Source organism: Ranitomeya imitator, chromosome 5, assembly GCF_032444005.1.
Source record: "Ranitomeya imitator isolate aRanImi1 chromosome 5, aRanImi1.pri, whole genome shotgun sequence".
NCBI classification, from domain to species: Eukaryota; Metazoa; Chordata; class Amphibia; order Anura; family Dendrobatidae; genus Ranitomeya; species Ranitomeya imitator.
Genome location: NC_091286.1, coordinates 460,101,834 through 460,114,789, shown reverse-complemented (window position 1 = coordinate 460,114,789; position 12,956 = coordinate 460,101,834). Strand labels below are relative to the sequence as shown.

The following is a 12,956-nucleotide window of genomic DNA, read 5'->3' as shown; positions in this document are numbered from 1 at the left end:
ACTACTCACTATTCTACTCCAATGACCTCCAAAAGCTGAATGAGTTATTGAAATATGACGCATACTTGAATTTGACTTATGTGAAAATCACTGAACAGTTAATAATGTCAAAAAGAAAACTGCACTTCCTATGTACTTCAATATGGCTGCCTACCTTGTTGCATGAGGCTATGGCAACATTATTTGACATAGTTCTCATATTGCTTCTCACCAGTAAGAAAGGGTCTGTATATCTGGATGACATTATTTTGTGATGATTAACATAAATTTACCAAAACAACACAGTACTTTATTAGCACAAAGCAGCAGAGTTGAAAAACTGAAGCATGAGAAAGCATGTTCCTTGGGTACATAATAGCAAGAATAATGATGAAACCTCAGATAAATAGAATTGAGGCTATTCTAAATTAGCCACAACCACAAAGTGAGAACTTTTTTATGAGTTGTGGAGTATTTCCAGACCAGATTTTTACAGCACAAGTGAGAGAAGGTCAGATAGGACAGTGAGGGTCAACTACATCTCCAGAGATTAGTCCTGTGTAAACAGCAAGCTTTAATCACACCAGATTTTATAAAGCAGTGCACTGTCCACAAAGTGGATTTTTGTTTAGTTGGACCATCATTTATTTTTCAACAGGACAATGACCCCAAACACACCTCCAGGCTGTGTTAGGGCTATTTGACCAAGAAGGAGAGTGATGGGGTGCTACGCCAGATGACCTGACCTCCATAATTACCAAATCTGAACCCAATCGAGATGGTTTGGGGTGACCTGGACCGCAGAGTGAAGGAAAAAGGGCCAACAAGTGCTAAGCATCTCTGGGAACTCCTTCAAGATTGTTGGAAGACCATTCCCGGTGACTACTTCTTGAAGCTCATCAAGAGAATGCCAAGAGTGTGCAAAGCAGTCATCAAAGCAAAAGGTGGCTACTTTGAAGAACCTAAATTATAAGAAATAATTTCAGTTGTTTCACACTTTTTTGTTAAGTATATAATTCCACATGTGTTAGTTAATTCATAGTTTTGATGCCTTCAGTGTGAATTTACAATTTTCATAGTCATGAAAATACAGAAAAATCTTTAAATGAGGTGTGTCCAAATTTTTGGTCTGTACTGTATATGCTACTGCAACAGCAATAATATCATAAAATGTAAAATACAATACACTATATACCCGACATTTTGCATATATCCTGTATATTGTATATATAATGCATTTTTATGTTTTATTTTTTGTACAATTATCGCACAATTTTGTATATATGATGCATTTTTGTATTTTGTTTTGTATATTTATCTATTTTTGTATGTGCATCATATATTTTGTATATTTTAACATTATATGTCACCTGTTCTTATCAGTATTCTCATAGGTTTTGTTTTCTTTGCATGTGAAGGGGTTTATCTGATTGTTAATTAGGCATCAAATGTCAAAACAGGATTCTGCCCTATATATGTTACAACCCTTCCTACTGTATGGTAACGTGATTAACCCCTTAACACCCAATGACGTTCAGTGCCTGTAATAGGGCACCTCCCCCTGTTTGGTGCAGACTTCAGCGCTAAGGTCACACCTTTTCCGGCACATGACAGCTCATCTGATCAGCTGACATGTGCCCCTAACAACCGCTTGGTGAATCGCGATCCACCTGTGGCTGTTAACATGTTAAATGTCACTCTAAATCTCTGACTGCAACATTTAACATGCACCCCCGGAAGCGCATTGCAAACCACGCCTATCGGGCACCCGTGTGAAATGACCGCCGGTACCTGATGGGTTGGCATGACAACCCAGGGTCTGCAGGAGACCCCTGTGATTGTCATTGCTGGATAGCTATGAGCGGCCATCCTGTGGTTGGCGCTCCTAGCAAGTGAACATTTCTGCTACACAGAGCACAGATCATCTCAGCACAGGAACATTTAATTTAAATGCATCCAATTCTGGAAATTATTATTATTCCAATATCAATTGATTAAAATGAACTTTTGCTCGAGTGGAAACCCCTTAGGGGTTTTACTACCTGAAATTAATTGTTTTATCTACTAACATGGCATTTTAATTGCATTGACTGAAGTGTTTCTATTCAAACCAATAAACCAATCCAGAAGAGTGTTGTATTTCCTTGGAGCTGGATTTTTCTTTCTTTGCAATCATCCAAGTCCAAGGCACAGATGCTTCCTTTGCTCTGGTTCTTCAATGCATGCAGGTGAGCTGGATTCTATCTTTCCCTGTCTAAATAATATAGCTGGAATTAAATCACTGGCACATCTGGGCAACAAGAACTGAACTTCATGTGACTGAGCCCAATGCCAGTAAATATTGGGAATAGGACAACTGGTTTAATGTTTTACATTGAGAACCCATTACCCTTTTGGACTACAACACATAGAACATTTTCTAGTAATAACAAAAAGCCAAAGGATTAATTACAGGCTTGCAAAAGAACCATATTCTTATATTCTACTTATATGATCTTATTGGCTCCTATTGAGTCTACTTTTGGCAGACTGACCATTCCACTATCGAGGTGGTGCCCAAGGACCCATAGCAACCAAGGGTGTAGCATCCATACTGGCTGACCATGCAACCCTATGAGGCACATAAGTCGTGGTGGAGGGGGGAAGTGATGATGAATGGAATCTATAGCCCAATTATTCTCCAGTCATCTGGGATCTTTGGGATACAGATACAGCTAAATATAAAGGTGGAGGAGAGAGCCAACCTCAACCATTAAAAAGTTCATAAACAGTCCTGCCCAGCACTTCTGGGCCAATACATATAGGAGCTCTCACAGGAGCATCAGCCTAGGGCTTGCTTGCCTCTACACAACACAGACCACAAAAAAAAAAAACTGGTTGGACATTTATTTCCCCAGCCACACCCTTGAGGTGGAGATATGGTGAGTAGGCGTCCCGCCCATCTCTTTACCTACTCACCTAATAACCTGCCCATAACATGGCCGCTTAACTCATTCAGCACATATCATGTTGAAAAGACACTTATGGTTTTCTAGATCACGGAGGAAAGCAATCTCCGTGACACATATCTTCCCTCATATACAGTGCCAGTGACCCTGTCACATTACATAATGAGCTTTTATGGCCAAACATCACAAACAAAATAAATGCAGGGCCTAATGCTGTGTGGATTTTCTAAGACTCAAATTTTATAAATAAAAGTGACCTTAAAGATAATACCAATGATATATGCTGAGCATTTAAAATACAGGTGTAAAAATATCTAAGCCTATGTAAATAATTCCATTGACCAATACTAGATATCTTAATATATACTTACCTTGTAATGTCTTCATGTCCTGTTCTGTAAAGATGTGTCCGGATCCCAGAATTCCAAGCGGCGAAACTTCATTGACCACCATATTGGGACTCCCAAGTGATGGGTGTCTCAATACTGAAACTGCTGGTGGTGCCAGCCTCTTCCGCGGTACCATCAGCGGAACACCGTCGCACCACACACATTACGCACCACACACACAAACACACACTGTATATGCCGTATGCTCCACACACACACATACACTGTATACGCCGTACGCACCACACACACACTGTATACGCCGTGCACAGCCTCTTGCGCGGTACCACTAGCGAAACACATTCGCGAACACCCCTGCCGGGATCAGACGAATGATTCAACGACCGCCGCCATCTTTGTACAGGAGGAGTACATGCGCAGTTTTAATGTGACCGCCGCTATCTGTCTGCACAAAGATGGTAGTGGTCTGATTTACTGCACCTGCACGAATTCCGTGCAGGCGCAGTGAATCATTCGGCTGATCCCGGTAGCAGATGCGTGACGTGTCCACAGGCAAAGGAAGCCGGTCACATTATAGGGGTTTTCCCACGAACGAAAGTTCATTTTAAAAATTGTCTGTGTCTGACTGTGTACGGAGCATACCACATGTACTTGGCAGGGGAGGAAGCTAAAGACAATACTGACATTACAGCAGGGGATAACAGAGGATTCATTTTGTCAGGTAAAATATTTCACTAACTGTTTTTAATCAATACTTTACCTCACAAAATGTATTCTCTGTGATGTCCTGCTGTAATGTCAGTATTGTCTTTTGCTTCCTCCCCTGCCCAGGAGCTGTGGTATGTTCTGTACACGGTCAGACACAGACAATTTTTAAAATGAACTTTCGTTCATGGGAAAACCGAAAACCCCTTTAAAAGCAAATACCAATGCCAACATGGCTCCTCCTAAAAAGTACGCCAATAAAATGGAAGGAAAGCAGCAAAGGCACAACGTCAAAGACAACAACGGGCAAATGAGACTCTTGTAGAGCAACAGCATCGCGGGGACAAAAACAATGCATATAGCACATGGGGTAGACAGGTCAAAGAAGAGAGCACAGAAGGGAGAAATCAGCACGTGAGAAAAGAGAGTGGATAGGTGGGTGAGCACATGTGGGGGAGAGATTCTCAACGCTGCAAAGCCTGCCCCCATCGTGACATTACCACCCTCCCAATGCGATAGCATCGAGCCTCCATCTAGTTTCTATATAATGAGCAAATACAGGCTCAGAATAGGCTCATGTGAAAAAAGCCACAAGAGAAAATATGCAACTAAATATACTTTTGGTAATTGAATATAATAATGAATAATGACGAGCTGTTAGTATTAGTATAAGTTTAGCAATATTCTTAGTTTTAGTAGTAGAAACTGTACCTATTAGTGAGAGAACGTGCTCGGGTAAGGTGTCATCCGCTTATGCCCAGGTGCTAATCGAGATTCTTGAGAGTGCTCGAAAAATATTTTGAATCCTCGCAGCTGCATTTCTCGAGGCTATTCAACACCAGCAACTTATGCATAGGTTTCCTGTTTGTTAGGCAATCCCTGCGTATGTTTTGGCTGTCTAACAGCCATGAGACATGCAGTCGTAAGAAATCGAACATATTCTTAGAGCACACAGAAGACACTCTGTTAGCACCTGAGGAAGCTCAGATAACACCTTATCTGAGCACGTTGGCTCATCACTGGTACATATGTAAATGCAGCTATGAGAGCAACAAATGAGGTTTTGTCATATGGAAGATAATTTAAAACATGAACAAAATATTTTGTTACTTCTAAGTATACAACACAGATTATAATCTAAACTATACCCAAGAAACCTGGCATTCATCTACACAGTTTCCTTCTAGCGTATAGTAAAAATAAGGCTAGTTTTAGAGTGCTCAATCTATATATACCGCGGTAAATCCCAAATACACAAGCACCTCTCACCTCATGTATCGTCTGCGGCTCCCTTGTAGGGTAGTCTGGATGGGCACACTGAATGACTGCCTCTGTGCCACTGGTGCCAACCACATCTGTTCTCTGAACAATGCCATCAAAACAGAGTAAGCAACAAGTAGAAGTAGCTAAATCCATGTCCTGACCTTCAGTTCTGCGTAATTCCCATTGCACCTCTAGCATGTGAACCACCAGAGACCTTCTGCAAGTACTAACCGGTTTCCATCCTAACACATCTTAGATTAATATTCTTGAGCATGAAAGTACAAAGTAGATGAACAACCTCTTTGGTGCCAAGGAAGAGTTTGTCTCTTGTGAAGTTATCATCAGGCATCTAATTAATGCTTGTGTCATTCGAAAGCATATTTTATCACTTGGGTCCTTCTACATCAGCGACTGCCATGTTTCTATAGAAACACTTATTCCACTGGGAAGTTTTCGTGTCTCAAGAGCTCAGTGCAGACTGTAAGGGAAGGACCCAACTTCTTGTACAGCTGCCTCATGTACAGTGTCGTAGAAATCACATATGTCTCTATGCCAGAGCTTCAGTTCTAGGCAACATATACAATTAAGGAGAAGCTCATATGTAAGTATAGAGTAAACTGGAGAAAAATTATCACAAACCTAGGAAAATAGATGCATAGTAAAGGGGTAACCCTGAGATGGAAATTTATTCATATATTTGTAGAACAATGCAAAGCAGAACAATACAAAGCAGAACTCTGAGAAAATGTGCTCCGGGATTATTTCATGAAAAATACAAGTACTGTAATTACTAGCAGAGTCACAACAAGGGAGCCGACAGCACCTTTCTATTATCTCATAGCTTAAAGCGAGAGTATTAATAAAAAGCAAGAAACACCAGCTCGGTTCCAAGGAGGGGAGAAATTCAAGTTTTTTGTACTCTTATATAAATGTTGTGTTCGCTGGGTTCATCTTAGTAAATACCATTTTCTGTGAACCCGAGTATTGTGTCTGCTATGCTTACCCACCAAAAGCATCTTTTTCACAAAAGATGAGCCAATTCTTCTCTCATGAGTATTTTGGTAGTCACACCCCTGGGGTATACAACTTAGCGCAGAAAATTCCAGTCCTCCTGTAGACATGCCGGCCAAGGAACTTTTCCACTTGCAACAAAGTGTTGAAAAATGAGCACAAATGCAAACAATACAATGTGTTACTGGTCTCCTTGAGATTATACAGAAGAATGATACTGACTTTACTTTATTAAGTCTTACTTTTGCTCTCTATACAAGAAGATAACACTGTGAAAAATTATTGGCTATATGATGAAATCTGTCCTATTGGCTATATGATGAAATCTGTCCTTTGTGTGCAATAGGTGACCTAACTGCCAGAAAAATAGTTGATCGGCACATCCAAAAAAATAGAGAAAATCTTCACATTTCATTCCATATATTTCAAAAAATTAAAACCCACATGTTGGTGCCAGAAACGCATTAGTCCTCTTTCACACATCCGTGTCTCTGGAACATGTGGTGGCAGTTTCCACACGTACCGGAGACACGTACACACGTAGACCCATTCACATGTCAGTGTGTTTCCACAGACCGTGTGTCTGTGGGCAAAACACGATGACATGTCCTTTTTTTACCGTCAGCACGGACGGGAAAACATGTCGCACATGTGCACACGGTGAACACACATTGATGTCCTCCATGTGACACGCATCAGCACTGGGGAAGAAGCGCAACAGTAAGTGCTGTTCCCTGGCGGCTGGTGCTGAAACCGGCTCTCAACATTCTCCCCTGCTTTGCTGGCGAGCAGAGGAGAATGATGAGCGTGATATTAAAGTCCAAACGACAGCAGGTGGGGACTTTTGGGACTCTTACCCTCATCATCCGCAACCTGTTGCCGCTAATAACAGTGACAGTAGGTGCGGATGATCAGGGTATTCCACAACCGCCGGCTGCAATCTAAGGAAATAAATGAATGAAAAACCTAACGTGGGTTCCCCCCTATTTTCTTAACCAACAAGATAAAACTCACAGCTGGGGGCTGCAACCCTCTGCTGTCAGCTTCAGCAAGGTTGTTTATCAAGAATAGAGGATTGTTTAAAATTATTTAAATAAATAATTTAAAAAAAATGGTGTGGGGTCCCCCCCATTTTTGACAACCAGCCTTACTAAATCTCACAGCTGGGGATTGGTATTCTCAGGCTGGTAAGGGGCCCTTGATATAGGCCCCCTCCCCAGCCTAAAAAATAGCAGCCCGCAGCTGCCCAGAAAAGGCACATCTATTAGATGCACCAATTCTGGCACTTTGCCCGGCTCTTCCCACTTGCCCTGTAGCAGTGGCAAGTGGGGTAATATTTTTGGGGTTGATGTCACCTTTCAGGTGACATCAAGCCCACGGCTTAGTAATGGAGAAGCGTCTATTACACACTCATCCATTACTAATACTACAGTTGTATTGTTTGTAAATAAAGAAACAGCCAGAATAAAATCCTTTATTTGAAAAAATTACACAGACTCCTTTATTATTCTAAATTAAACCAGACTTACTGCAACACCTAATTCCCCGATGCCCTCGATCTCCTGTAATAAAAGTAAAATAATAAACCAACAATATACTATAACTTTCCATCGTTGTGTCCCACGCTGTAATCCATATCTGGGGGCTAAATAGTTTTCAACCTGGACGGTGCCAAGATGCGACCGTCCTGCCTGAAAACCACTGGTGAATGAGCTTATGAGTAAAAATATTACCCCACTTATCACGGCTACAAGACAAGTGGGAATTTTGAGCAAAGTGCCAGAATTGGTGCATCTAATAGATGTGACTTTTCTGGTCAGCTGTGGGCTGTTGTTTTTAGGCTGGGGGCCTATATCAATGGCCCTTTACCAGCCTGAGAGATTTTGCAAGGCTGGTTGTGAAAAATGGGGGGGACCCCACGCTGTTTTTTAAAATTATTTATTTAAATATTTAAAAACAAAACAGCCTTGGGACCCCTCTATTCTTGATAAACAATCTTGCTGACACTGACAGCTGAGGGTTGCAGAACCCAGCTGTGAGTTTTGTCTGGTTGGTTAAGAAAATATGGGGGAACCCACGTCGGGTTTTTCATTAATTTATTTCCTTAGATCGCAGCCGGTGGCTGTGGAATACCCCGATCATCCACACCTACTGTCACTGTTATTAGCAGCAGCAAGTGCCGGATGATGGGGAGTAACAGTCTCAAAAGCCCCCACCTGCTGTCGTTCGGACTTCAATATAACGCTCATCATTCTCCTCTGCTCACCGGCAGAGCAGGGGAGAATGATGAGAGCCGGCTTCAGCACCTGCCACCGGGGAACAGTGCTTACTGTAGCGCTTCTTACACAGCGGCTGTCCGTGTGGCACTGATGCGGCACACGGGTGGCAAACAGTTGCCTCACGTAGTACACACACGGACACAGATATCTCCGGTACCATTTTTTTCCGGTACCGGAAAGAAATGGATGTGTGAAACCGGCCTAAGAGTGTTTTTTTCTGTCACAAAAATGTGGATTTTAATTTTTTGATGTCTATGGAATGAAATGTGAAGATTTTATCTATTTTTCTTAGCAGATATAAACTATCTTCTTATCTAACAGATCACTTTACTAACCTTCCAATTTTTTTATCAACAGCTTTGGCTGCTGTCAATCGAACCCCAATTTCTTTGACCTTGTCTATGAATGGATGATCGTTTAAGAAACCATGTTCTTTTTCTTACTTGGGCCTCATCAGACAGACAAACAAAAGGCCCAAGAACTACTTGACAGGCCCAGATGATGACAGGGCTTAACCATCTAAAATTGAAAATATCTCTCAAATGTTCTTAGATTGGTCTCAGGAACCAAATAAAAAATTGCAATAAGTTCTAAGTTAGTCAATTGAGTTGCTAAACTAAATATTGCTACATAAACAGTAAAGATTGTGTCTAAAATAGCCCTCGTGGCCAGTTGAAAAATTGCAAGAGTCCTAATTTTTTCTTTCTTTTAATGAAGATCGCAATGTGATAAAAAAGAAGCAATGAGAAAAAAATACATTTAATACAAAAACCTGATTTAAACAGTAGGTCATTTTCTGATTGTTGTTTCCCTTTAAGCTTCTTACTTTTTAAGATTTATTTAGCTGAAAACTGATGGTTATCTCCATAGTGTGTTAGAAAAAAAATAATTAAAAGAGAACCTGTCCACAGGTTTTCCCAATATAAATTAAAACCACCAACTTTATCGCCTTTTATCGTGGTCCAGCAACCTGGACATGCTCATGTTCGCCTTGCTGTATCCTGTCTGGGGCAGAGCAGTATACTGTAATACGCATGCACATGTATGCCTCACGCTATCCTGTCTGGGGCAGAGCAGTATACTGTAATACGCATGCACATGTATGCCTCACGCTATCCTGTCTGGGGCAGAGCAGTATACTGTAATACGCATGCACATGTATGCCTCACGCTATCCTGTCTGGGGCAGAGCAGTATACGGTAATACGCATGCACATGTATGCCTCGTGCTATCCTTTCTGGGGCAGAGCAGTATACTGTAGTATGCATGTGCATGTATGCCTTGTGATAGCCTGTCTGGGGAAGAACAGTATACTATAAAATGCATGTACATGTATGCCTCGGGCTATCCTGCCTGGGGAAGAGCGGTATACTGTAATATGCATGCGCATCTATGTCTTGCGCTATCCTGCCTGGGACAGAGCAGTATGCTGTAATACACATGATTTTTCAGGACAGTATATATTGAAGAGGAGTGGACCAACATTCCACAGACCACAATCAACAACATGATCAACTCTATAAGAAAGAGATGTGATGCACTGCGCGAGGCAAATGATGGTCACACCGGATACTGACTGGCTTTCTGACCTTTCCCCCCACCCCCGGACCTCACCAATACTGTAAAACTGCACATTTTCGAGTTGCCTTTTATTGCGGCCACCCTAAAGCCCACCTGGGCAATAGTCATGCTGTCTAATCAGCATCTGGATATGCCACAACAGTGAGAAGGATGGATTATCTCGATTAAGATTTAGATACATTTGTAAACAATATCTGATAAAGACCTTTGTGTACATGAAGTCTTAGATCTTTGAGTTCAACTCATGAAAAATTGAAGCAAAAACAGAAGTGTTGTGATTATATTTTTTGTTTAGTGTATATAATCACTTGGTGTAAAGTACAAAGCGAATAAAGGACCATTATTATCAGAACATTATGGCTAAAATACTAAAATACAGCTATGCTATGCTTTCTATGGTTAGAATGGAGCTCTACTTAGAGAGATTGTAACATCATGAAAATTTAAAAACATGAAAAGGTTGACACATACTGTACACTTATATGTGTCTCGTGCTGTCATGGATCTCTTGAAACGCAATGGGATAGTCTTACAATAGAAATAAAAACATTTTAGCATTTAAAAATGCTATTTTTTATCAAAATGAAAAAGAAAAGTTTATTTGATTTTTTTAAATTACAATCAATCAATTTAAAAAAAATAATATAAAACATCTAGAACGTTAAGTGCCAAAATGCCAAGGTCTACAGCCATTGATTGATATATCTGCACAAATTAAAAGCATGTACTGTATATAATCCCCATTTTATCTAAAAAAAAAGTATTTTTCATTTTAAGTTTGGATCTCTGTTATTCACAAAACGGTTGCCCCGCCCCACACGAATAAATAATAAAAAGTTAATTCACAATATTCACGCGTTGTGTTTTTGCTACGTTTTTACTACATTATTTTCCTGTGTGTTGTTTTGTTTTTAAAAACTGAAGCATTTCACTGTCCCAGCAAAGTGAATGAGATTTCTGAAATCTCATGCACATGTTGCTTACTGTATTTTTTCCTTGCAGATTTAAAGCAGTTTAAAATGTGCAGCATGTCACTTCTTACAGTGTTTTTCACCCATTTTAATGAATGGGAAAAAATAACGCTTAAAAACACATAAAAATTTAAATGTACAAAATGTATGACATATAATAACAGAATTCACCAAAGAGATAAATCATCACTGGTATACAGTGATTTTGGTGCCTATGATGTCTCACCGTTTTTTTATTAAATTTATGGTGTTGATTAAGAATATGACTTTGGTTTTACCAGCTTGGCCCTAGTTTCTGAGATATTGAAATAGTTAATTAATTAATTACAGTGGAATTATGGCTTCAAAATGTCACTTTTATAAGCCTACAAATTAACATGCAAAATAATTATATGGGATATTTCTAAAAGACCCAAACTATTGTTATCACACATAAGTCGCATTGGGGGAATTCATTATTTTTATCTCAAAAACTAGAACCAATTCCGCAAAAGTAATGGGATTTTTGAATTCAGCCCCCTCAAAATACCCGAAATACATTAAAAAAACTTGGCATTGGCACCTGAAAAAATGTTTTATGTTTTTTGTAGATCTGTGTTATCATTATTGGTATATATTAGTAAATTATTAAATTCCACCAAATGAACACAAAATAAAATTTTGCATTTGGACATAGCATTGATGAAAAATGAAAAATGCTTAAGAATGCAATTTCATGTCTATAATTTCTGCGACCACCAGCGGCGACGTGTAATGGCTGTAGGATAATATTAATTTTGTAATCTTTGTAAAAGTTTACAGATTGCTGCATTTCTGACTACACAGCACTCACATGAAGGTGGTTTCATGTAATGTCTACTTCAAAACTGGATTAAAACAGTAAATGTAAAAACTTTATGTATTATTAGCTTTTATACCCTTTTTACTATGTTTCTTTTTTTTATATCGTCTGGGTACAAATAATTAGTAATGATGCGCGACTGTTATAAATCCGGTGATAAATAATCTCCTCTGTAGGAGATCTCACAAACTTATTAACAAAAGCGCTACCGAGTCATTGGAAACCATTGCTAGGTGATGGATATGTCATCGGAGCAGATTATTTTCACTAAGGTGTGAAATCAAAAACTAATCCTCTTTGCTTGCTGCTTAGCTTGGCTGCCTAAAGTTTTAATCACAGTCAGAAAACCATACTCATCTCTCCATACACACCCAGTCTGGTCAAATGGAATACTTTACCCGAAAGCAGGAACACAGAGCCGTCGGCTTGCTTCTGCGGAGGCATCTTTTTGCTTGTCATCTTTCATACACTCTTGATTAATCTTTGCTTAAAATCCCGTGGAAGTATTTAGACCTGAAGCTTTTGTATCTCTGAATTAGTTGCCTCGCCAGGGATTTTTTTTTTTTTTTCACATCAGCTTGACCGACCTGTGAATAATTGATGATTATTTTGTTGTCTCTGGCTGAACAGGATAAAATTGTACATAATCTTTTTGTGTTGAAGAGTAAGGAAGCTTTAGCTACACAGTAGCTCATCCATATTTTAAAAGGTGGCATCTGGTTTTGCTTTTCAAGCAAGCCACTAAAACCGTGAAATGTAACAGCACAACCAGCAATGTGCTCGAGTGAAATAATTACTGTCGTTATCTAAGAGGTCACGTCAGCAATTAATCAACTATCTCATTAAGTCATTTCTTTCCATATACGTAATTAATTAATATAGTAACAATATGATCTTTTCAGAATATAAATCATAGGTAACAATAGGACAATTAAGTCTTGATTATCGGTGAACCCACAAAGCCCAGTACAATTTATTTATTTTTAATATGGGTGGAATGATTTAAAGGCCTATTCAGAATACGATGA

At 39.6% G+C, this 12,956-nt stretch overlaps 1 protein-coding gene across 1 annotated transcript in view; it reads right to left on the bottom strand.

Annotated features, from left to right (window-relative positions):
* KCNMB3 (potassium calcium-activated channel subfamily M regulatory beta subunit 3) overlaps positions 1 to 12,425 on the bottom strand; it is a 57,691-nt gene extending 45,266 nt beyond the window's left edge. Inside the window, exon 1 of the mRNA XM_069727276.1 lies at positions 12,327 to 12,425. Coding sequence (XP_069583377.1) covers positions 12,327 to 12,387 — 61 coding nt within the window. The 5' untranslated portion in view covers positions 12,388 to 12,425. The remainder of the gene's footprint in view (positions 1 to 12,326) is intronic.
* Between the last annotated feature and the right edge of the window lie 531 nt (positions 12,426 to 12,956).